The sequence below is a fragment of the Populus trichocarpa genome, chromosome 14, assembly GCF_000002775.5.
Source record: "Populus trichocarpa isolate Nisqually-1 chromosome 14, P.trichocarpa_v4.1, whole genome shotgun sequence".
NCBI lineage: Eukaryota > Viridiplantae > Streptophyta > Magnoliopsida > Malpighiales > Salicaceae > Populus > Populus trichocarpa.
Genome location: NC_037298.2, coordinates 8,617,043 through 8,639,947, shown reverse-complemented (window position 1 = coordinate 8,639,947; position 22,905 = coordinate 8,617,043). Strand labels below are relative to the sequence as shown.

At 35.2% G+C, this 22,905-nt stretch overlaps 3 protein-coding genes across 11 annotated transcripts; 1 reads left to right on the top strand and 2 right to left on the bottom strand.

The window, feature by feature from the left end:
* The first annotated feature begins 1,862 nt into the window (after positions 1–1,862).
* On the top strand, positions 1,863–8,751 carry LOC7491299 (magnesium/proton exchanger). 9 transcript variants are annotated; one of them, XR_008057338.1, is made up of 11 exons: positions 2,065–2,227; positions 2,548–3,010; positions 3,815–3,990; positions 4,519–4,637; positions 4,743–4,873; positions 5,578–5,702; positions 6,075–6,291; positions 6,402–6,531; positions 7,160–7,553; positions 7,658–7,918; positions 8,032–8,751. XR_008057338.1 is itself a non-coding variant. In XM_052447236.1 (10 exons), exons 2-9 carry the CDS (start codon positions 2,617–2,619, stop codon positions 7,514–7,516), a joined length of 1,503 nt encoding a protein of 500 aa, XP_052303196.1. In that variant the 5' UTR covers positions 2,065–2,227; positions 2,548–2,616; the 3' UTR covers positions 7,517–7,553; positions 7,658–8,751. The 9 variants fall into 9 exon arrangements, 6 of the variants coding, with proteins under 6 accessions (XP_024440431.1, XP_024440432.1, XP_052303196.1 ...); XR_008057337.1 differs by having other exon boundaries at positions 8,018–8,751; XR_008057336.1 differs by having other exon boundaries at positions 7,658–8,751.
* On the bottom strand, positions 8,491–11,010 carry LOC18105287 (blue-light photoreceptor PHR2-like). The gene is made up of 4 exons (XM_006375392.3): positions 9,946–11,010; positions 9,176–9,402; positions 8,971–9,081; positions 8,491–8,748 (listed from the first exon to the last, which is right to left on the bottom strand). Exons 1-4 carry the CDS (start codon positions 10,906–10,908, stop codon positions 8,664–8,666), a joined length of 1,386 nt encoding a protein of 461 aa, XP_006375454.3. The 5' UTR covers positions 10,909–11,010; the 3' UTR covers positions 8,491–8,663.
* A 3,894-nt stretch (positions 11,011–14,904) lies between these two features.
* On the bottom strand, positions 14,905–21,568 carry LOC7491297 (gamma-tubulin complex component 4 homolog). The gene is made up of 16 exons (XM_002320303.4): positions 21,283–21,568; positions 20,908–21,187; positions 20,677–20,813; positions 20,418–20,516; positions 20,115–20,235; positions 19,299–19,571; positions 18,982–19,062; positions 18,814–18,897; positions 18,166–18,252; positions 17,959–18,014; positions 17,678–17,860; positions 17,241–17,466; positions 16,585–16,673; positions 16,276–16,429; positions 15,625–15,747; positions 14,905–15,545 (listed from the first exon to the last, which is right to left on the bottom strand). The coding sequence occupies exons 1-16, from the start codon at positions 21,435–21,437 to the stop codon at positions 15,477–15,479; spliced, it is 2,217 nt and encodes a 738-aa protein (XP_002320339.2). The 5' UTR covers positions 21,438–21,568; the 3' UTR covers positions 14,905–15,476.
* Positions 21,569–22,905: the final 1,337 nt, after the last annotated feature.

Sequence of the window (22,905 nt, the reverse complement as noted above, 5' to 3'; positions counted from 1 at the left end):
GTTAATATTAGAGGATAAAAAACACTAAATTTAAAATAAAAAGATATTGTTTAAATGAATAATATTTTAAAAGGAGGTAACAATGATTTCTTTTTGTTGCGTTTTTTTTTGCAACTGCTTTTGCGTTTGCGGTACAACAAACACAGCAAGGTGTTTGGTAACAAACCAAACTGTGTTTTGTACTGCAAGGTGCACTAAAAAATTGAGCTTGAAATGTAGGTTTTGTGAAACAGTTTTTACATGTTTTTTTTAACTGAGTTTCGTAAACATGTTATACATGATTTTTGCTACACGTAAACTTCAACTATAATTTTTACCAAACACGTATTTAAATTCAACTAACCACACTTAAACACACATTTTAAATTTATTTTTTTAATTCATAACTATGAAAATTACCTCAATAACAAACACAATCAAAACTTTTTTCTAAACTCTAACGCACCATATGACTCAGATTAAAATACTCACATCTACAAAATATCTGGCATTAATTAAATGCTTTCGTCGACAAGAAAGATTTGCCAACGTCCATTCCTAGAGAAAAGAGGTAGCAAATGATGGCCAATTTGTCAAAACTGATACACCGACATTATTTAATTCGTCATCTGCTAAAATACGGTATTATTTGTTTAGAGTTTTAAACTGTGGTTCAAATAAAAAACAATCAAAATAATATTTTTAATCCTAAACCATAATTTAAAACACGAGATTTATGACGTAGTAAAATAGGTTATGAGTATTCACTTGGCACTTAATATCTTGCTTAAAAGCAATGGACAAAAATAACAATACTGTAGAGGAAGAAGAAGACACTCCCAACTGTCTACATTCGTGATTTCCATGGAATGATGCGTTATGCACTTCATAAAACGTTGAATCTTAAACAAATAGTATAAATATAGAAATTTTATGTTAATGAAAAAATAATTAATAGCACCGTATTAATTATTTTTTAAATTTAATTTTAAAAAATAAATAAAATAGAAAAAAATTTCAATTTATTTGGACAGGGATATCTGCAGAGGGGAAATGAGAACATAGTGGGCCAATGGAAAAATCTTTAACAAGCAAGTTCTCAAAATATTTTTTAAGAGCACGTTTGATTTTATATTTTAAAAATATTTTTAAAAAAATTTAATTTTTTTATTTTAAATTAATAACTTTTCGTGCTTTTATATCCTTTCATATTCTAATATTAAAACTAATTCTTTTTAAAAAATAAAAAATATTATTTTAATTTATTTTTAAATAAAAAATATTTTACAAAACAACTAAAAATACTATATAACCATTTAATATGGGTTAAACATGATTATTAGATGCTAGCAACATCAATCAAATCAACGTGTGTCGGATACACGCAAGTACCAGCCTTTCACGCCACTGCCATTCTTCTTAAGCAATAACATGCCTGTCAAATAAAAACTCAATTAGGCACATTTTTTTTCTTTTTTTTTCCTTTGAACCGCGTTTTTATGCTTTGTTCATTGCCTATTTCTATCTACTTTTGTTTTTATATATTTTTTAAGAGAATATTTATATTGAAAAATTATTAAATTAATATTTTTATATATTATGTACCATTTAGAATTGCAATAGCTTTCCCTTTTAGATGTTTTTTAAAAATATGTTTGTCTTGAAAAAATTATTAAATTAATATTTATTGATGATTTTCATATAATAGAAATTTAAAAAATATTTTAATATATTTTTAAATAAAAAATACATTTAAAAAACAACATGCATATTTTTTTCTAAAGAGATAATAATTGCTCCATATTTGTTTCATTTATAGGTTCCGCGTACAAGGAGCTGTTAAAAGTAAACATTTATAACTCTAAAGAGTTGATTTTATGACTAAAGAAGTCTATTATTTGATTTTTTTTTCTCTAAATACATCATACTATATAATTAAAAAAAATTCAGTTAATGTATAAATTAATTCGAGAATTAAAAAACACAATATCTGATTTCAATTCACCTAGTTTGTACTTTAATCACTTGATTGAATCTTAGTTCTAGCAGGGATTGGTAAATGATGGCTCCACGTCTTTATTATATACATGAAGAAGTCAAATATAGTAAATAAAGTTTGGATTGAGACAAATCAAAGCAGCACCTGTCGCTATATTTTTCTCTAAAAACATTATTAACAATTTGAACCCGCACCCTCCTCATCTGTTGCCGTTCGGTCGTCAGCGATTGTCCGGTGAACCTGTTCTTGGTTAGTTTTCTTTATCAATCCAGTTCCTACGTATCATATCAAAATGCGCGTCTCTAGTACATGATCATAGACAGTTTTCCATCTCGAGATTGCATTTACTTAATCTGATTTGGTTTTAGTCTGTTAGATTTAATTTTTCGATACATGATCGTTTTTCTTCTTCTTAGTATTATTATTTAATTTTAGAAATTAACAAGCAAGAGCATCTTTGTTCAATCTAACAGTGGCATTTAATGAGAGCAAAAACAAATTAAATTTTGGTCTTGAATTATTGGATTTCTCTGCGGCTTAGACTCACTTATTAGTTGTTAATTCTTCAGGTTTTGTTAGTGTTCTGCAATAATTGCTGATGCTGCAGCTCATTTAAGCTGCAGCTTGAGGTTACTACGATGGCCTCCGCGTATAACCAAAGTGATGGCGGCAGATTTGGAGATACCAATATTGTTGGGCATGAAAAATGTGAAAGCTACTTTCTTTTCCGAGGCGAAACTACCCTTGGAGAGGGTTTTCGGACCTTCTTATATTTTCTTGGTCTTGCTTATTGTTTCATTGGATTATCAGCTATAACTGCTCGTTTTTTCCGGTCTATGGAGAATGTTGTTAAGCAGTCGAGGAAAGTGGTGGAGATTGACCCATACACGAATGCTGAAGTTATCAGATATGAGAAGGTGTGGAATTATGCAATTGCAGACATTTCTTTGCTTGCCTTCGGGACCAGCTTTCCTCAGATTTCACTAGCTACTATTGATGCCATACAAAATATTGGCAACCTGTATGCTGGAGGTTTGTAAATTGTAACTTTTGTAAATCATTTCAAATTTCTTTCTATACAGACATTTCAATTGAATTTGGATGCATAAGTATGAGGTTTGTGATATCATATATATTGAACCTGTGCGCTTGTTGTTTAATCCTAAGCTGTTGTCTTTACTATTTCGGCCATCCATGATTCCCTCACTCACTAGCAGTTGAAACAAGTGGAGTCAATTTTATTTATTTATTTATAGGCTGTTTGCCTCTTTGTTTTTGCCAGGCGTTGGCAATTTATGCCCTGCTCTCATCTTGCCAAGCCAAATAATATTAGGAAAATGACATCACTGTTTCCTTATATCTTTCATATTCTGGGTGGGGTTGGCCATCAGTGAGCTCAGCTTGGAGTTACCTGATTGATTTTCTATGGTTAATGAAAGTTCTTGCATATCTATAATCAGTGAAAATGTTATTGTGAGAGAAAAAAGTTATAAGGTTTTGAAATTTACAGATTGAATATGCTGTTTTTTTTTATGTTCCTGTATTGATTATGTTGTTAATTTGTAATGATGCAAATAAAATTCTATCAAGTTTGATTTGATGAAGTTAACAATCTTTTTCACCGCCTCTCTCATCCTTGTATAAACTTTTTTTAATGTATGTATTATTGCCTGTTGACATGTTAGTAGTGGTCGATAATAATCAGATTGGTGATGTTTGTCTTACATTTTGAATCATTTGGCTTCCTATTATTGACAGTTTGCAAAATTTGTGTGAAAAGTTAGTGGTGTCTCAAGTTGACATTTTTGACAGTTTGCAAAATTACTTAATGTATAGGGATGGGTCCTGGAACACTTGTTGGCTCTGCTGCATTTGACCTTTTTCCAATCCATGCTGTTTGTGTTGTGGTTCCGAAAGCTGGAGAATTGAAAAAGATAGCTGATATAGGAGTTTGGCTGGTGGAGCTGTTTTGGTCTTTCTGGGCATACATTTGGCTTTATATAATTTTAGAGGTAATTTCCGCATTCCCCTCTCATGTGAACTGCAACAGTGAACAATTTTGGAGTATATTATGGATTTGCTATATATGTTTTGATTCATTGATTAAGATCTTCATTTTTGCTTTTAGCCACTGGATCTTTTAACTTTCCTGGACATGTTCATATTGTTGCTCTTATGTTATATTGTCAATGTTCTCAACTCCACTACATATGTACATATGCATTTTGCATTAGTTTATTTTAATATAGACTGGTCATGCTATGATATGTTATAGCTGGATAGTTGTCATTAACTAAACCTCCCTGTTCCCCACTAGCGGTTCTTGAAATTATATCTGGATTGCATCAAATGGATAAAATAATGTCACTACAGGTGGGGTTCATGATCTGATTATCTCATGTTTTTTTCTTTTCTTTCCTTTTTTTTAATAGAAGCAGAAAACTTAACTGCATTTGAAAAGATGTATTTGTGATTGAAGTTTACATATATCAAGCACTTTCTTGGCAATAAAAAGGTCTTGACTCTTGCTTGTGTTGCAGGTATGGACCCCAAATGTCATTACGCTTTGGGAAGCCTTATTGACGGTATTGCAATATGGTTTACTGCTAATGCATGCTTATGCTCAAGACAAGCGCTGGCCTTACTTATCTCTTCCTATGTATGTCTTTCTTTCTCCCCTTTTATTTTCTTGTTGAATAAAAGCAATCACTTATCTGGCTCTGTGTTCAATCATCCTGTTTCTGATGCTTCTTGTAATTTGAAGTCCAAGAACGGAAAGGCCAGAGGAGTGGGTGCCGGGAGAGGTCCCTTCTCCTACGCACGAGAACAATGTGTATGGAGAAGAAAATAGGAATGTTGTTGACATATTCTCTATCCATTCAAATAATGGTACAGGTGCATTTCTGCATTAATACTAATGGTAGTTTAACAACTTTGATACCTCAGCACTCTACTCTTAGACAGTTCATGAAAAGTGGGCCACATAGCATTTATTGTTAATTTTCATATGTGGTCATGAATTGTGGGAGTGACTGGCATGGTTAACACTGCAAATATTTTTCCACCCGATTCATCTTATAGAAGTATTAGGCCTTAAAAGTCACCGTGAGATTACAATGATATAAGATGATAATAGAATATTAAACTTGCAACTAACAGAATTGGTGGTGGAATGGGAATGCAACTTAAGACATGTTAATTAAGAACATATGTATTAATGCTTTCCATGTTCTTACCAAAAAAATGAGAAATTAAACTGAACTGTGAGGTTTTCTTTATGTGAAGGGGCATTAAAATTATATCTTATTCCCTAAGCAAGGCTTAAGGATTCTTTTCTAGCTAGGATCTTTTCTGTAAATCTTTTTCCTTTAGCCTATCGAGCATGCTTTGCTTCTCTCTTTTTTTCTCAAATAAGCACATACATACTCAATGCTAGAAAGATAAGACACCCTGTATAGTGTTTAAATGAAATCATTATAGTCAAACAATCAAGTTGCTGCATCAATTAGGTTTTGCATATGTGAGACGATGACAGATTAGAACCCAACCATGAATTTTTGTAACTGTATCATTTTCAACCTAGAATTTTTTTTGTTCAGGTCCAGTCTATCAAAAAGTGCCTGTAACAGATGACGCAGCTGAATCCTCCAACAAACATTTTCACCAGGAGAAAGATTTACATGTGCTTTCTCTTTGGAAAGAGCAATTTGTGGATGCACTCACGGTATTGCAACTCATGCTATATATATGTGTGTGTATTTTTAGTGACTGCTGTAAGAAATTGATGGCTAATTCTTTCTGGCCAAGAATTATTCCAGGAGTCCTTTGGATACTTCCTGTATCCAGATGGGCGTTCCCTTTTTTGTCACCTTTTGCTTTAATCAATATGTTTTCCTTACTGGTAAAAAATAATAACGCTCGGGATCATTTCTCTCTGTGTTAAATAAATTTTCACACATCTCATGCCATTGTAAATTTGTAATATTGTCTGGCACCGATTAACCTTCTTTTTGCTCATGGTTGTCTGCAAAATTTTCTTATTTTCCGTTTCTTTTCCTGCTATTTTGGGGGAATAATTTCAAGTTTTTTTAAACAGTTGGAAAGTCTAGAAACAAGAAAACTAAACAGTATTCATCTACGGGTAGCAAGAATTTCCTGGCAACTAATCCTTGCACCTTGGAGACTTTTGTTCGCTTTTGTGCCTCCATATCATTTTGCTCATGGCTGGATTGCCTTTATTTTCTCTCTACTATTCATCAGTGGAATAGCTTACATTGTAACAAAGCTCACTGATGTCATAAGCTGTGTCACAGGTTTCCAAACTCTCTACAAATTATTATCCCAGTTTCCTTTCCTGGAGTTGTTGATTATCATGCTATATCTACTCACCCTTTGTTTTCACAAATGGTTTATATCATTGCAGGAATAAATGCTTATGTCATTGCATTCACAGCATTAGCTAGTGGAACTTCATGGCCGGATTTAGTGGCGAGTAAGATTGCTGCTGAACGCCAGACAACAGCAGACTCTGCCATTGCAAACATCACTTGCAGGTTTTTCATTGCTGTACTTTATTTGGGACATTCTTACATAATATTTGGTCGTTTTCAAATACCTAAATGTTTCCATCACAATGTTTCTTATTCCAAAAGAGATTCAGGGAAACCTCATTGGTTTGAGTATTATAGCTGGTAATGGGTTTTTGTTATGCTTGTGGCTCTGAATACTGGATCTTGGTGTCAGATTAAGGAAAGACAGCTATTTTTTTTTTTTATCTTGTTGTAGTGTGCTGTTTAAGTTAAAATCCAAACCCAAAGACAGAAATTCATGCAAGTCTAACGCTGACCTTTATGTAATACTATTATGATATGTAAAACTGAAATGGTAAAGGAGGACACGTGCCAAATCTTCAATCTCTTTGAAGTTGTTCAAGCAAATTAACAGTGGAGAGATGTTCTCCGAAATGATAATACTCTTAGGAATTACAAGTGGTAAATTTGAGAGGTAGAGAATTCTATGTACAAGGACTGGAGTTTTGTTTATTCTCCTCATCTTTCTAGCCTTCAAATTCTCTCTTTGTGAAACTTTGTTTTACCACCTGCTGAGAGATATAAAATTCTATTATCATGCAGATGGAGTTGCACAAACATGAACTGATCTGCCCCTTTCTTTTCTTTCCAGCAATTCGGTGAACATATATGTAGGAATCGGTGTTCCATGGCTTATTGACACTGCCTACAATTTTTTCATGTACAACGAACCGTTGCGTATTCAAAATGCTGCTGGACTCAGCTTTTCATTGCTTGTTTTCTTCTGTACTTCTATAGGCTGTATTGCTGTTCTCGTGCTCAGGCGTTTGACACTGAAAGCAGAACTTGGAGGGCCAAGGATCTGGGCATGGGTAACCTTTGTGTATTTCATGTTGCTTTGGATTATTTTTGTCGTGCTCTCCTCCCTCAGAGTCTCTGGCATTATTTGATAGAAAGCTTTTCGCTAAAATTTATTTCCGTTCTTTTTGGGTTGCTTTCCATTATTTGAAAGGTCTCTTGTATCCATTGAATTCTCTCCAATTAAGGTCTTTTAGGATTCCCTTTGTATCATTCTGTTATAATACAGCACTACAGATTCGAATCAACGGCATTGGTCTGATCTGCTATGCTAATTTTGCTCACAACACAGGATCCCATTAGCTTGAACTAACCCCGAGAAAGATCCAGTGCGCATGTATTGTAATTTGCTAAGTGTGGGCAAGACTTTAACAGGCTGCTCGATTTGGCCATTCATGTTTGTTTTCACAATGGCCAAGCATGTAACTTTTTGTGTAAAGCCTTGAAAGCAGATGTGAGACACCAAGGTGCATTGTCTACAGAAGAATCTTGCTCCAAAGCAAAAAAGGATCACCTGACAACAGCGTTGGAGGCCAGCACATGCAGAGAATAGGTAAGATGGCAAGAACATAAAATCAATGCATCCATCTTTCATCCCTACAGCCCCGCGGCATGGCCGTAAAAACTAAATACTAATATTGTTTACGTGAAGTGGTGATTTCTCAGTTCATCTGCAAGCTGTGGAAGCAGCAGAACTGTCAAGGACTGTACTATCAAGTACCAACACCAGATGACATCTAACAATTTGAACCACCTCATTCAAGATGCTAGCAAACCTAGGTCTCAATAATCTTGACGAGCTTCTGGGGTTGAAATCCGATAAACGCTAGGACCTAACACTGCAGCTGATGATGGAAAATGAGATGTAACAGCATGTATAAACAGCTACTTTCGTCTTTTTTAGGTTTCTAAGTTTTATAGCGTTCTCATGGATAAAAACCATTCAGTAATTCGGATTACACGCGACAAATACTTAAAAGCATTTGTCTCATTGTCTGACTTGGCTAGGGGATCAACTACCCAATTTGTGAAAATATAATTCCAGTTTTGCAAGGTGAATTTGATCCTCAGCGAAAAGCAGGGGAAAAAAAAAAAATACTTAATGCATATTCACAAGAGGGCACGTGAATATAAAATTCTCTAAATAATAAGGCAGGAGTCCCAATTCAACCAATTTATTGCAGCAACTCCCGTTAACAATCCTACTACAACGTCTAGCGGCTCCATTCATCAGTGGGTAGGAAACGATCCCCCAATTCAGGACAAATTTCCTTTTCGCCAACAAAACAATGTCTTGCCTAAGCAAATGCACCCGTGGTGCAAGCTGTGGCTGGAGTTGCTTCCAGCTGTTTCCTTGGAGCACTGTATTTCTTGGTAATGAATCTGCAAGAGAACAATGATGTAAGAAGCTGGCAAAAACATTTTTTTTAAGAGATTAAAACGGCTTACTTAGATGGAGAACAAGAATAAGATAACCTCGCAGAAATTAAAGGAAAACCTGCTTTATGCAATGCTCACACCATAAAATGCCAACAAAGGTATTGAAATCAAGGAAATATGGAATACTAAATGTAGGCATGCAAGTTATATGAATTTTCAAGTTACCTGAAGAAATCCCTCCATAGCAACTCAAACATCAACCAGTTCATTCCAGTATCAGGTGAGCCGCTACCACCACCACCACCACCACCGCAATTTGAGGCACCAGAAATTGTTCTATCAATCAAATGTATCATTAATGAGTGCATGCTTTCTAAATATTGCAACAGCATTAAAAGGGAAAGAAAAGAGAAAAAAATTAAGGGCACACCTTGCAGCAGTCTTCTTAAGCTCATCAAACATGGAACGGGGAGAGATGCATCCCACTGTGAGCCATGGAGAGATTTTGCAGGAAAAGTTTGCGCCATATATGCTGTCATGGCTGCCATTGGTTCCCTTGGGAGGTTGTGCTTGGCACTCAGCTGCAAATTTCTGGAGCCTCTGTAGTGCTTCAGCCTCGCCTCCCACCATAGAAGCATTTGCAGTTGCCTTCCCATCCTGCATTTTCATTGAAGGACAGTATCATCAGTGCAATCAAAGGTGACGATAAGAAGGTTGCAAAGCATTCTGTTTGGATCAATGGTTTCTGAATATGCAAGACAAACAGGATTAGAAGTTGCAGTTTCAAGAGGAATGGAAATCCAAAAAGGTAGCAAACAGAAGACCAATTTTCAACAGTGTATCCATTTTGAAAAATGAGAACCTGGGATCAGAAAGTATTCAGGCTAATGATGCAGAATGTTGGCAATTCAGATTACAAGATTATAGCATTACGAGGTAAGATTGATCTACTAAATAAACACTGTTTTCATCCAGTATCCATCCTTCATATTTGAACATCATATTGTTCACTTATAAAACCTTTTCATTTCAAGTTATATCTTAGCCTTCTAATCAAAGCCTAATTTCTATTCACATTCTTCCTAGCAAAGCACAGTCATCATAAACACAGTTTTCATAACCATGCCAACATCTCTAACATGATAATCAAAGCACACAAGCATAGAAAAAAAAGACAAAACAGTTATAAAGAGGCCGAACCTGAGCTGGGTTGAGACCCAAATCCAATAGATTAGGGATATCCCCAGGCTCCACATCTCCTCTTGAAGGCAAACCCTTTAATTCATCCAAGGTCTCAACGGTCTTCCTAATCTCCAAAACCTGCACTTTCTCCTTAAACCCACCATAATTCGATGGCATATCTTCCAACTTGAAAGGCAAATCATCCAAATGATACAAAGTACTTCCCCAAAAGTACTTAACCTCAACTCCCTCATCTTTCATAACCTCCTCAATCTTGTCCTCTGCCTTAACCTCATCATGAGACACCTCTCTATGCGCATACACAGCATCAGCTCCAATAGCCTTTGCCAATTCAACCAACACGGTCTCCGGTCTCCCCACTCTCACCACAAGATCAGATCCTCTAGCCTGCAAGTTCTTGCGCAGGTCAGAGACAGATTCAATCAAGAAATTGGCACGATAAGGTCCAGTTTTATCAAACCCAGAAGAGGATTTGCCATAATCTCTCGGGTCAAAACAATAAACAGGCAAAACAGACATAGAGTCGTTGCTGGCAGAGTTGAGGCACTCATTGTCATGGACACGCAAGTCATTGCGAAACCAAACGATGCATGCTCGGCGAGTTCCGGCAGCATTGGAGGGGTCAGAGGGGCGGCGGGGGCCAAGAGTGAGGGGGGTTTGAAGAGGGTTGGCAGAGATGGTAGACTTAAAGGAGCGTTTAGGAGAAGAAGTGGAGGAAAAGAGAGAGAGGTGAGTTAGAGAGGTGGCTTGAGTAGGTATTTTCGCCTTGGTTGGTGGAGAGGAAAAAAGAGCTGAGATTTTAGGTTGAGTTAAAAAATGGGTAGGTAGAATGGTGGAGAGAGAAAGTGAAAGAGAAAGAGAAGCAGTGGCAAAAGGGGATGAAGAGACAATGGCAAGTTGCTGTTTTTCTTCTTCTGAAATGGATTCTGGGGTTTCTGGGTTTCGAAGTTTGGAATCCATTTTGGTTTTGGATTTGGTTTGGGGAAGAAAGAGTTGTTGTTGCGGGAGAGAAAAGTTGGTTGAGTGTTTGGTTCGCTCCTTCTCGTTTCTTTTAAACTTTATTATTATATGTATCAACCTCGTGTCTGACTGCCCTCACCTCACCAACTTGGACTTCGGACTTGGAGGGGTGTTTTGGGAATTACGCACTTGGGTTGGTAGAACGTGGAAGGCTGCCTGCGAGCAAAATGCAAATAATATTTGGTTAGTCATTAAAAGGTTATATATTTTTCTATTGCCATGACTATGATATGTAGATTTCGAGTTTCTTTGTTTTCACATTTAAAAAAGTTTTTGAAAGTTAATTTTTTTTAATTTTAAATAGTTTTGATTTATTAATATCAAAAATCAATTTAAAAAAATAATAATAATATTATATTAATATATTTTCAAGTAAAAAATATTAGGTCTGACAAATATTGATTGGCCCCAACAGGCCCCAACATAGATCTAGCAGCATTAGACCCAAATATTAGGTCGGGCAGCACCAAACCCTGGTGTTTTCTGGGTCTGGCTGACACCAGACCCATCAATAATTGGGTCTAGTGTTGGCGAGACCTAACACGCCCGGGTCTTGGCATATTGCCAAGCCCAACCGTGGCTGGTTCTAGCGCTAGCCAGACCCAGTGCGTCTGCATTAGGATGTATTTGTGCTGGCGCGTGCCAACCAAACACACTCAAGAATTCAAGAAAAATATACCCATATGTTTTTCTTGATTTGACTTTTTTGGCAAAGATATATAAATATATACTAATAAAATTTTGATTCATCAATAACTCTCAATCTTTGTGATATAATAATATGCAAATACTTTAATTAATTTTCCAGTTCAGGTAGATCGATGAGTTTTTCTCATATAAAAAGAGGGTGTAAGCCGGAAACAATATGAATTTAAAGTGAAAAATTCTTTCAAACACAAAGTATTAAAAACCTGTACTCAGAAAAATTCTAAGAGATTGAGGGTATCATGCCAATCATTTATAAAAAAATTTAAGTGATTACGTGCACCCAATAAGGTTGAGCCTTTACCTTATAATTTTTCATCAATTGTTTCTTTTTGAACAAGTTTCTATCTGGTAAGACATAAAGTTTTCTCTAGAGTACATGTTCCTTTACTCCTCTTATCAAAGTTTTTAAGGCTATTGGCTCAAGTAATTCTTCCACCTTGAGTATCTCCTAATTGAATCTCCTTAAATATATCCGTGTAGACTCATCCTCTGGACAATACTAAAAAGTTTTGTGGAATTTTTCTTGACGGGTATACTAGTGTTAAAGCGTATCACTAGCTAAACATAAAAATCACTAAATTCTTCAATATAGTTTGATTCTCTGTTATATATCATGCATGTACAAACCTTCTAAAGATTGTTGGGAGTAGCGTCATGATCTTGGAAGACCAATTCCTTAGTATAAGTGCTATCCAGGTGATTGAGGCTTCTATATTTTTTTAAGGGTCGAGGCTTCTAATGTTGCATTGATAATATTTCACTTTTTTTAGTTTAACGTGGGTGTCCGGGTCAGCTTGCGTGCACCTCGACTAATCCCACGGACCCTGAAGTTAACGACCATGTAAGCCTCCAGTGGCCATCATATAAGCAACCACAGGGCTCGAACCTGAGACCACAGAGGGAGCAAACCTCTTGGTCCCAAGCTTTTTATAACTGGACCACCACCTAGATGGTTGATAATATTTCACTTTTACTTTGTGAGGAAGTTGTTCTAACATGTAACTTTGTTAAATTAATGAGAGAATCACTGTTATCACAGGGTTTTACAGGGACTGCCTGTTATGTTTGTTCCTGGGCAAACTACCTGCATGATTTGCAGAAACTGAAATTGGGATCGAGGTCAGATTCTGACTTCAAAACTGCCTTTTCTTTTCTTCACCTTTTATCTCAATGAACAAGGCCCTATCCTGTTGTCTGGTCGCTCGCACAGCCCAGCACAGAGAAATGGATGAACAAACTCTTCAGGAGCAATGGCTTCCGGGAGGGACATAATTGGCTATGATGAAGTTGCTGGGAGTTCAGGCAAGGAAGTAGCACCAGGAGAGTACAAGAATATATATTATTTGTTGCAGACCAATTGCAATTTTCAGATGATCATGTGTGGCAACTTATTTATGATTCTGAATATAAAGCACTTACTGTTGGATTTCGTGGTTTTGCTTGATAAGGGAGGGGCCTAATCATTAAATACCTTCTCTCCTAATTCTCTATTTGTTGATATAAAATTCTCAAAAAGTGACAGTAATTGGAATCATACCTACAACTATATATGTTGAAGCATGTGTAACTGTAACTCTTGATGTTTCGAGGATTAGCAACTGTCAAATTACAAATATTTCTTATACAGTTCTTCATTCTGATGCTAAAGGTTATTGTCGCATAAAGTTGTTCAACAACAAAGATGTGCTTCTGCTCTTCTGTCTTTTCTCCCCTGCAGTGTGTTTCTTGAACACATCTATATGAACATTCATTCGTATCGTGATTTTCCAGTTTTTGTTCCTTATCATGAGAAATAGATGACTAGGTTATAAATGCCAGAAGCATCAAGCTCCTGTGAAGATGATTTACCAATGTCACAAGCTATTTGATGTATTTGCTTCTCGTTATCTTTTCTTCTCTCTCTCTTGCCGGATGGAAACTTGGAGGAGAGAATTACAGAGGGTTGAGGAGGAAGGGGGTGAAGAAGTGTTCGAGGAGCTCTAATGTAAACAAAGAATAATGCCATTGGATCAATTCTCCAAGTTTATTTTGAACTCTACTTTCTTTATCGAAACAAATTAGTATGACCATGCCTTTCATTTTAAATAGCAAAAATTGTTGCTTGTTCCGGTTTCTTCATCTCCCCTTTTATCTTTTTTTTTTATATAAAGTATAGTGTCTCCCTATCGTTTGCAAGATTTTTCACTTTGGTTCCTACAGTTCAAAAATATTCAGAATTATCCTCATATGTTGCAATTTATTGTAATTTTTCAAATTACAATTCCTGATATCCCACTTCTCGGTAGGTTCTTTGATGAAAACGTCTGGTTTTAGCAATGGAAGAACTACGAGCTAAATGTAGTGACGACACTCTATTTCCATGCATGGTATGTGTGGATTGGGAATATATGCGCAGGTTCCCTTTTGGTTTCAGCATGGAAGCAATGAGAGGTAATCTGGAAATGAAGTGGGAGTTTTGATGAAGTCCTCAATCTCCCTGTATGGTATGCATGGATTATAGCGCAAAACAAAATTCATATAATGATCATAATTAAATTAGGCATGCATTCATGATTATTTAAAAATTATAAATATAAAACATAAAGCGAGCATAATAGCATTATTTAAAGCAAATACATTTGATTCTAATACACGAAATGCTTCATGATGATTTTATTAAACATTCAGATATCAATGTTTAAACCTTGAGGTTGATATAGGGAGATTTCAAACTTCAAGGATCAAACTGGAACATTTTGTAAATTATAAGACAAACAATCTTATCCAAAGATTTATTGGTTATTGTTAATCAACTTAGATTGGAAGGTTGGCATTAAAACAAATTTCAAATTTTTTTGATTGACAATAGGAATTTTTGAACTTTATGAGCTAAAAGCCACATGGATAAAATTTACCTTGCTATCTTTTCTCCATCGAAAGAGCCCACTTCTTCTGCTACGAGTATCTCCTGCTTGCGCACTCCTAAAGAGTCGGTCCACTACATAAATAAAGAAAAATTAACTGTGCTTCCCAGCGGCTTCCTGGACCCTGGCGCAGGAAATATTACTGTTAGGATAACCTTACGGCTCCAATATTGGTTGAAGATGAGTTACAACATGGAGACTGCTATTTACTCCATCCATGTTATATACAAATATGAAAATCAACTTTTCTTTTTATTTGAATAACTGAAGACAGTTTTCTAACTGTAATTCCCTGGCCAGAAAGACATCAAATCTGTGAAGCATATCCGCAAGCATCAAAACCTCCATTCAATCGTTATATATTTCATGTCAATGCCTTACAAACCCCACAATTCACTTCACAGATGCAAACCACACATTTACAAACGAAACTTCACTTTGGCAATGGAGCTTATGGATACACATCTCTATAAAGTACAAGCTTAAATACCAATTGATGAGTTGGTATAAGCACTAAATGGAGCTGCCTACCACAAGCACCAAATGACAAGGAATGCTACGCCAGGGTCAACAAGCTGTGTGAAACGGACAATGCTGGCTACTGAAATTTGTCTCACTTCCAGGGGATGGTTACTTTTTAGTTAACATGGAGTAAGCAAAAAATCAACCCGCAACCTGAACAAGCCAGTTTGCAGAGAACCACCTAATACGGTTGTTAATAGAAAAATCTTCAAGCTATGGAGACAGGCACCCTCATCACAGCCACCAAAAGGACTGCCTGATCAAATGGAAGTATGCTTCAGAGTCTATTGCCAACCTCGGGTGAGATTATACTTCCTCAACACAAATGACAACAGTACTTGCATGGAGCTGATTTGACTTCGTAAATAACTTTTGCTATTGTTGATTAAAAACAGGGAGTGTTGGAGATGGTCTAACAATATTCAGTACACCTTGTGCAGTTGTCTGTCAGAAAATAAAAGTGATCAAACAGGTCATAAAACTGAAGGACTAAAATAAGATGACGTGTTTAGGGAAGAATTACCTCAAAGAACAGATTAAAGTTTAGACGCAAAAGAAAACGCCTGAGAAATGGAGCTCGCTGGCTCCCTGCTAGCCTACTACTGCGCAATATAGTGTATAACGAATTTGATTTCTTGTTAAATTCCTGGGGAAAAGAACATTAAAAGTCGAGGAACCATTTAGATTTGGTGGCAACAAAATTGCTAAAATAATCAATGGTTATTATTAAAAAAAACACAGTTGGTCTATTAGAAGAGCATAACTAGATTTGACACATATACTGCTGACTTTCAGGAATGAATGTCCAAAATAAATATATGATTATGTGATCACCAACATGACAACTTCCCACAACTCCAAATCTCCAATGGAACACAAAGGCAAGATCAAATGTTTGTTATAGGCGTATGTCATATCTATATAACAAACACTCCTCTTTCCAATGAAATCCAGAGTAGATGGTGTTTGGTCAAGTGCTTAAGAGATAAGCATGTCAATGGAAAACAATGCAAAATAGCCATCATTGAAGTGCAAAAGCACCAAACAACAATGTGAATTTGCAATTTTTGCATAAGACAAGGCACACAAAATTGAGGTTTGATACTTTCAGAGCTTAATGTTTCAGCAAAGCATGAACTGCCAACTCAAAATAACAAAACATTAGCAGAAATACCTCCGTTAAATGCTCCAGTTCAGATGTATTTGGATTGTTTTCTTGGTTTTCAATGCTCCAGCAGAATTGCAGGCAAAGTTTCATTATGCTGTCTAATATCCTTGACACGGAACCAATGTCCAAAAACGATTGTGAAATTAAAGCTGATAAATACCTGCAAGTTAATGTCATGTTGTGTAAGCATCATGTTGCAACTATCAATGTATGAGCAGAGTATAAACTCAGAAAACAGCAATTATGTAGAACAAAGGTGTGCAATTCAATGAATTAAACAGGCAGGAGGTTACTGAAACCATTCACTTCACTTACTCTTGATGGAAGCCCACAAGTTCAGTAAAGTCATGAGAATCTCGAATATGAGCTTGCAAAACATTCCATTGGGATTCTATTACATCCACCTAAAATACAAATGCAAAAAATTAAAAAGAAAATGATCTTGAAATCAACCAGTAAAGGGAAAATATAGAATAAACTCATGGAAGGGGGAAAAGAAAAGGGTAAATAAAAGTGAACAGACTTGAAAAATAAAGAAAATAAAGTTTTATCTCCTAACATTTCTGACTGTTATTAGAAAAAGAAATATAGCATAACAATAAATTTTTTATCTAGTCAATCATTGGGGTACAATTTAAAAAAAGACGTCACAATCAATTTCCCTACATTGTCCTAGTATTATTCCCACCATCCTTCATGATGATGGTTAAACTTTTCTCAAGATATCACAAAATATTATTTAATTTATCAAGTTACGTGTGACCAGCATATGGCTTGTCCAATGTAAAGACTTTATTTTGTCCAACACTTTCAACATCTTATCCAAAACAAGGTTCTTGGATAAGATCTGATATGCATATCAGTCACCAGTCCCGTGCTGCTTTATAATTAAAAAATTTGGCAATTCCTATGTTGCATTGTCTTTTAGAGACTATCTTCAAAAAAAGTTGACCTACAGATGGCATCAATACCTGGATATAGAACTGAAGATTTCTGATCAAGAATGCCATGTGCTCTCTAACATGCCACATTGGCCTAAAACGTTGGCGTCGTTGCTGAGATACTGAGCAGTTCAAACGGTCATTGCGACGCTTGGCAAAATCTGTGTGATCTTGATGCATCACAGAAGCCCATGATTTCTCCAATTCCATTTGCGTACGTTTCAGCCGTAGCAAATACTGAAAGACCCTTAGGTACCTGGAACATTCTTGAGGTTAACATGTGCATGAGATAGAGAGGAATTATTCAGCAACTATGAACTACATTTTGTGGTAGTATTTTTTAAATATTATTTGATAAGCAATTAAGGAACTATCTTTCAACTTTATCAGATAGCAAAAGAATGCATATTAAGAAGAAGAGAAGGAGAAAGACAGAGTGGCATCCATAAGTATCAGCAGCATCTTACTGAGACAACACTTCCTGAGTAAAGAACAACTGTAGGGGCCAATCAACAGAGTATTCCAGAGCAATACCATCCCATCCATCCAGAGAAATCTCTGAAGAAGCATTTGATAATGAAGCACTTGTACTCCCAGTCTTGGGTAAATCTACTTGGGAGGATTTAACCGCAGATCCAAATGAAGGCATCCTTGTATGGAAAACCAAAATTAATAAAATTTAAAATCAAATGAAGATTGATAGAAATATTGTCAGATAAAATTTTTCATTAAAAATATAGGTTCTAACCGCAAGGATACTCTGGAAAAGTACTTCTCCTCCTCACCAATCGTCTTTATAGCAGCCTACAAAGCAAATAGTGCAAACGATTTTTTTAATTTTTTTATAGTAGACAATTAGTGAATTTGACGTGGAGCATTCTGATATTATCAACATTTAAGTTAAAACAAGGAGTATAATTATGTTTGCTAGGGAAATATGTTGTGCCAAGCTTACCAGCTGGAATGGGACCATGAGATCAGCTTCAGCAGTTGATTGTCGAGGAGGCAAACGCATCATTTGCCGACTTTCCTCAAGAAAACACTGGCATAATTAATCCTGCTTTGTTAGAATTGAAATTTCTGTTCACTTTATAATTGCAAAATACGCACCAATGTCAGCGCAATCTCAAACTCCTGGACTTTAAAGCAAAGTTAACTTGTGAGAAAAACCTTTCCAACAACCAATAGAAAATTAAAATTTTGAATAAAAATATGTTCAGTGAAACCCTAGACCAAAGTTCAGGAAATTTCTGCAAGAATGATTTTGATCGGTTGTAGTTTATTTGTGATTAGGCAACAATGCTGAACCAATCTTGTTATAGAATTTTAGAAGTTCCTACAAAGTATAAACCACAAACCAAAGATTGCATAGGAATATGAATTATCTCAAAACAGAGCTACATAATTTCAATAAGAGCATCCTTCCTAAAAAGGCTACACATTCATCCAAATTGCACTGTAATCCATTCCAAAGTTTGTATAGATTCACAAAGTGATGCAGGCTAAATATATCAGTGACTCTAGGAAGGGCAAGGCCCCGGAAAGAAACTTGAGGCATGATAAATGTCAATTTTGCAGAGATAAAATATTATCCGTCCGTCACCTGGAAAAAATCTCCTTTCGCCAAAAGAAAATAGTCTTTAAGTGCCTTCAGGTGGCCATTCAAGTCAGCACGCACAACCACAAGCTTCAAAAGTAAAGAAAACACAGGTGAATCAGGGTTGCTATGATAAATAAAAGTAAATAAATACAAGAGGGTTGCATACAGCACCTGCCAAAGATGACTAGCTGCGATAGCACGAATAGAGTCGACAGCACATTCAAATGATCTTTTGTGAAATTCAGATGATTCCTACATATAATGGAACCAAAATTCAGTATACACTCTGCTGTGGATTATAGTTCAATGAAAAGGGAAAGGTCCATTCTATCCAAATATACAAAACAATTACAACTAAATATAGGTGCATTTATTGTGAAATGGATTAAATACAATATGGAGCTATTAATGTCTCCCAGTGTAGCTATCTATCAAGAAAAGGGCAGCACAAGATGTTATCTATGATGATCCAAATTGAGGAAGTGAACCTTTAGGTCTCGAAGCATATTTTCAATCTTGTCAGCCTCGGACTGTGGAAGTAATTCTTCTCCAATCAAGTTTGTATCTTCAAAAGACTCTTTCTGAAAGGGGAAGCGTCCTGTTGATACTTGATTTTTTTGAGCACCTTTTGGTATCTGCTGATTATATACAGGATCCTTAAACTGAAATGCTGGGCTTGGATTCCGGAGAACCCTGATGGCTTTTCCAGCAAAAAGAATTGATTCAGCAACACGCATATGGACATACTCAGGCAGCATATCCTGCGGAAATTCATTGAAAGAGTAAATATATCAGAAAAAATGAATCCCAAAGAGGTATATTAGAACAGATCTGTTTGTTGTGGCTTGAAGAAAGCCCAATATCCTTCTTATCGAAGCATTGTTTAAGCAATGAGCAAAGATGCTAAGTTAAATATAAAGCAGATGTATGAACAGGAAACGCAAAAGTTCTTCAGGCATTGAAGAAAGAAAATCAATCCATCAAAGTTTCACGTGCAGGAATGAGAAGAAAACACTGTTTCCACAAAAAAGCTTTAACTTGGATTAAAATGATTATCATTCAAGCAATTGCATATTGAATAAAAATCAAAAGGAGGGCAGGGGGGAATGAAAAATAAAAGAAGAATGAAAGACAAGAAAGAGAAAGTCAAAGACAAGCCATTAACTGATCATTGTCAGTATTCCTATCATCATCCAACTCTTACCCAACCACTTTCATTAATATGCAAAACAAAAGCATGATTTTAGTGTTGATTGTTAAGCGAGAGATGAACATAAATATAGGAGGAGAGAGTTTAGAGATACCAAAAAAATATGAAATCCCAAGTGCCAATCTGTTAAAGATGCATCATCAGTTGACAAGCGAGCCAATTTTTCTGACATGTCTTGATTAGATGAGCCATGCTCCACATCCCTATCTTCCTGCCTGAAAATTGATGTAATTATTTAACCAATTTTGGTGGTTTTTGTAAGAAGGTTGTAAACTAAAAAGAACAAAGTTTATTTAACTTTCACCGCGTAAATTAATCTTAACTCATCCAATTTTGGTCATTAGAGCAGAATGATGTCATAGCATATCATTGTCAGAAAAATGACTTTGCACATTACCTTCTGATGAAAAATTCACCATGCTGATCCTGAAGAATCCCATAAACCACCCAGGAAGCAAGTTGATTATACATGACCTGATGCCCATGCCAAAGAAGCCTATACTTTTAGACACAGGAATAAACAGTAAAGAAGGTCATTACCTTGGAATTCCACATTTGTAGATAAATAAACAACCATGTTTCATTTCTTATGCTATAAAATTACAATCAACGCTAAATTCGCGATAACCAAAATAATAAACAGCACTAAAATAAACCTTTGAATGCATGATTGCAATTCAGGAACCCCACAGTGACATCTTTTGTGCAAAAGGTTTAGAAGTTGTCCTCCGCGAATATCATCGCGCTCAATCTCAAGAACAAGCTCATAAAGTGGCGGCAAGAGAACAAAAAACTGCAAAAAATAATTCGGAAATTAAGAAAAAAAAACCAGCAAATTCCCCAACAATAAAAAGAAAATCAAACCATTTTTAAGTTCCGAACCCAACCTTGTTAAGACCTTGTGTGATAGTAGCCAAAATAGGAATGCTCTCTGACAGTAACTTCTGTTCAATGTGGAGAACAGCAGATCTGTAAACTGAAAGAATCTCAACAATGCCATTAGCAATAGCTCTGCGATAAACACTCTGTTTGTCCTGTACATTCTTGTTCGACAATTCATTATTAGGATTTGCAGACCTAATCCAACTCAGATTCCGAGACTTTGTCGCAAATCGATCAAGCTCTCTATAATAAAACCCTAGACTGATTATCCTCTCAATAAGATCCCTGCAATTTTATTTTATTTTTTTAAAAAAAATCAGAATTAGTAAAATAGGTAAAAGAAAGAGGAGTACAAAACGAAGAGTGTGGGAGGTGGGTACCTGTCGCTGGGTTGGATGAAGGAGATATCAGGAGCGAGCTTGAAAGAGCGGTGTTCGTCGGAGACGGGAATGCCGAGAGAGTTCTGGTGTTCTCTCTCATCGATAATGAGATCTCCAGTGTAGCCTAAGAGTGAGAGTAACAGCTCGTGTAACATCTTCCTTTTCTTTTTCTGTTTTTGATCACCAAATTGGCTAGTACATAGTTGTTCTCATTTGATAATTTAGTGCAGTGGTAGTGTTCGTAGCTTCCCTTTCTTTTTTATGGATACTAATAATAATAATAATAATAATATATGAGTAAAGGGTGGATTTGAAATTTGCCTCGGAATGGCCGGATTTGGTTGTACAGATTACAGAGTGTTTGGGAGCGTGGATATATGTGTGGACGACGATACATAATTTTTTAATATTTTTCACATTCATATCATTCTTTTTTTAACTGTATCACAACCAATCAAACGAAGCCAAGCTGACCAAAAAGGCAAATATCGATGGAACGGGACGGCGGTGTAAATTTGTTTTTAACCTTTCAATATGTAATTATTTTTTTTTAGAAACATACTGAAATAATATTTTTATAATTTTTAAATTATTTTTTGTAATATTACTTCATCAAAATAATTAAAAAAAACAAAAAAAATATTAAAAAAAAACTTTCCATATACAAAAATAAATAAAATTAGAAAAAAAAGAAGAGAGAAGTTGTATGTTGCCATTTCGGAGGAAAAAAACTGAAATTCTATAATCTGAAATAAAACTTTCATCTTGAAATGAATACCTATTTTCTCGAAGGGCAGAGAGAGAAATACAAAAAGTCACAAACTACAGAACTACAAGATTTGGTATTTTTCTTAGTTCGAACCAAAAAAAACCGACAACACAGCTTCAAATAACGGCTCAAACACCAAGCGTCAAGGTTGATTGACGCCCTGCTGAACTACATAGCTCAGGTCACGAACATAACCAGTTCAAACTTTGATGCCAGGTATAGTGCGGATAAAAAATGGGGTTTTCAAACCTTGAGGTTCAAAAATAAACCTCGTCTTATTTATTTTTGTATCTTTTAAAAAAAATTTAAAAAAATTATTTTTTTATTTTAAATTAATATTTTAGATTATTTTAAAGTGTTGATGTCAAAAATAATTTTTAAAAATAAAAAAAATATTATTTTAATATATTTTCGAGTAAAAAACAACCGTAATCACACTTCAAACATGCCGTACTAAAAAAAATAAACTTTTAAAGAAAATTTTGTTTTTTATTAAAATTCTTAATAATAATTTTTTAAAATAAATTATATTTCTATTTCTATTAATTCTAAATTCTTTATGAGAAATGATTCCTAATAAAAACTTACTTCATTAATAAAATTTATTTTACATCAAGATTTTTAAATAGTAAAATATTAATTAAATTAAAATTTTAATTTAAATAAAAAAAAGAATCCAAATACAGTAAAGAAAATAAATATAATCTCCAAGCACGTCTTTTCAATCTCTGATTATAGAGCCAAAATTTTCAGTCAAAATTTCAGCTCAATCTAACAGTTAATTAAAAATCATGCTTGATTTATCAAATAGTATCTTGGATTCTTTTTAAACTTCTCAACATCTAAAATCTCAA

Excerpts from the sequence above, each read along its gene's own strand:
- LOC7491299 (XM_024584663.2), top strand. The coding sequence starts at position 2,617 with ATGGCCTCCGCGTATAACCAAAGTGATGGCGGCAGATTTGGAGATACC. Across the intron at positions 3,011-3,814 it reads TGGCAACCTGTATGCTGGAG|GGATGGGTCCTGGAACACTT; the intron begins GTTTGTAAATTG and ends CTTAATGTATAG. Across the intron at positions 4,874-5,577 it reads CCATTCAAATAATGGTACAG|GTCCAGTCTATCAAAAAGTG; the intron begins GTGCATTTCTGC and ends TTTTTTGTTCAG.
- LOC18105287 (XM_006375392.3), bottom strand. The coding sequence starts at position 10,908 with ATGGATTCCAAACTTCGAAACCCAGAAACCCCAGAATCCATTTCAGAA. Across the intron at positions 9,082-9,175 it reads CTTAAGAAGACTGCTGCAAG|AACAATTTCTGGTGCCTCAA; the intron begins GTGTGCCCTTAA and ends TTTGATTGATAG. Across the intron at positions 8,749-8,970 it reads CTATGGAGGGATTTCTTCAG|ATTCATTACCAAGAAATACA; the intron begins GTAACTTGAAAA and ends GTTCTCTTGCAG.
- LOC7491297 (XM_002320303.4), bottom strand. The coding sequence starts at position 21,437 with ATGTTACACGAGCTGTTACTCTCACTCTTAGGCTACACTGGAGATCTC. Across the intron at positions 18,253-18,813 it reads CGAAAGGAGATTTTTTCCAG|TGTTTTCTTGAGGAAAGTCG; the intron begins GTGACGGACGGA and ends TAATTATGCCAG. Across the intron at positions 15,748-16,275 it reads AACTGGAGCATTTAACGGAG|GAATTTAACAAGAAATCAAA; the intron begins GTATTTCTGCTA and ends TCTTTTCCCCAG.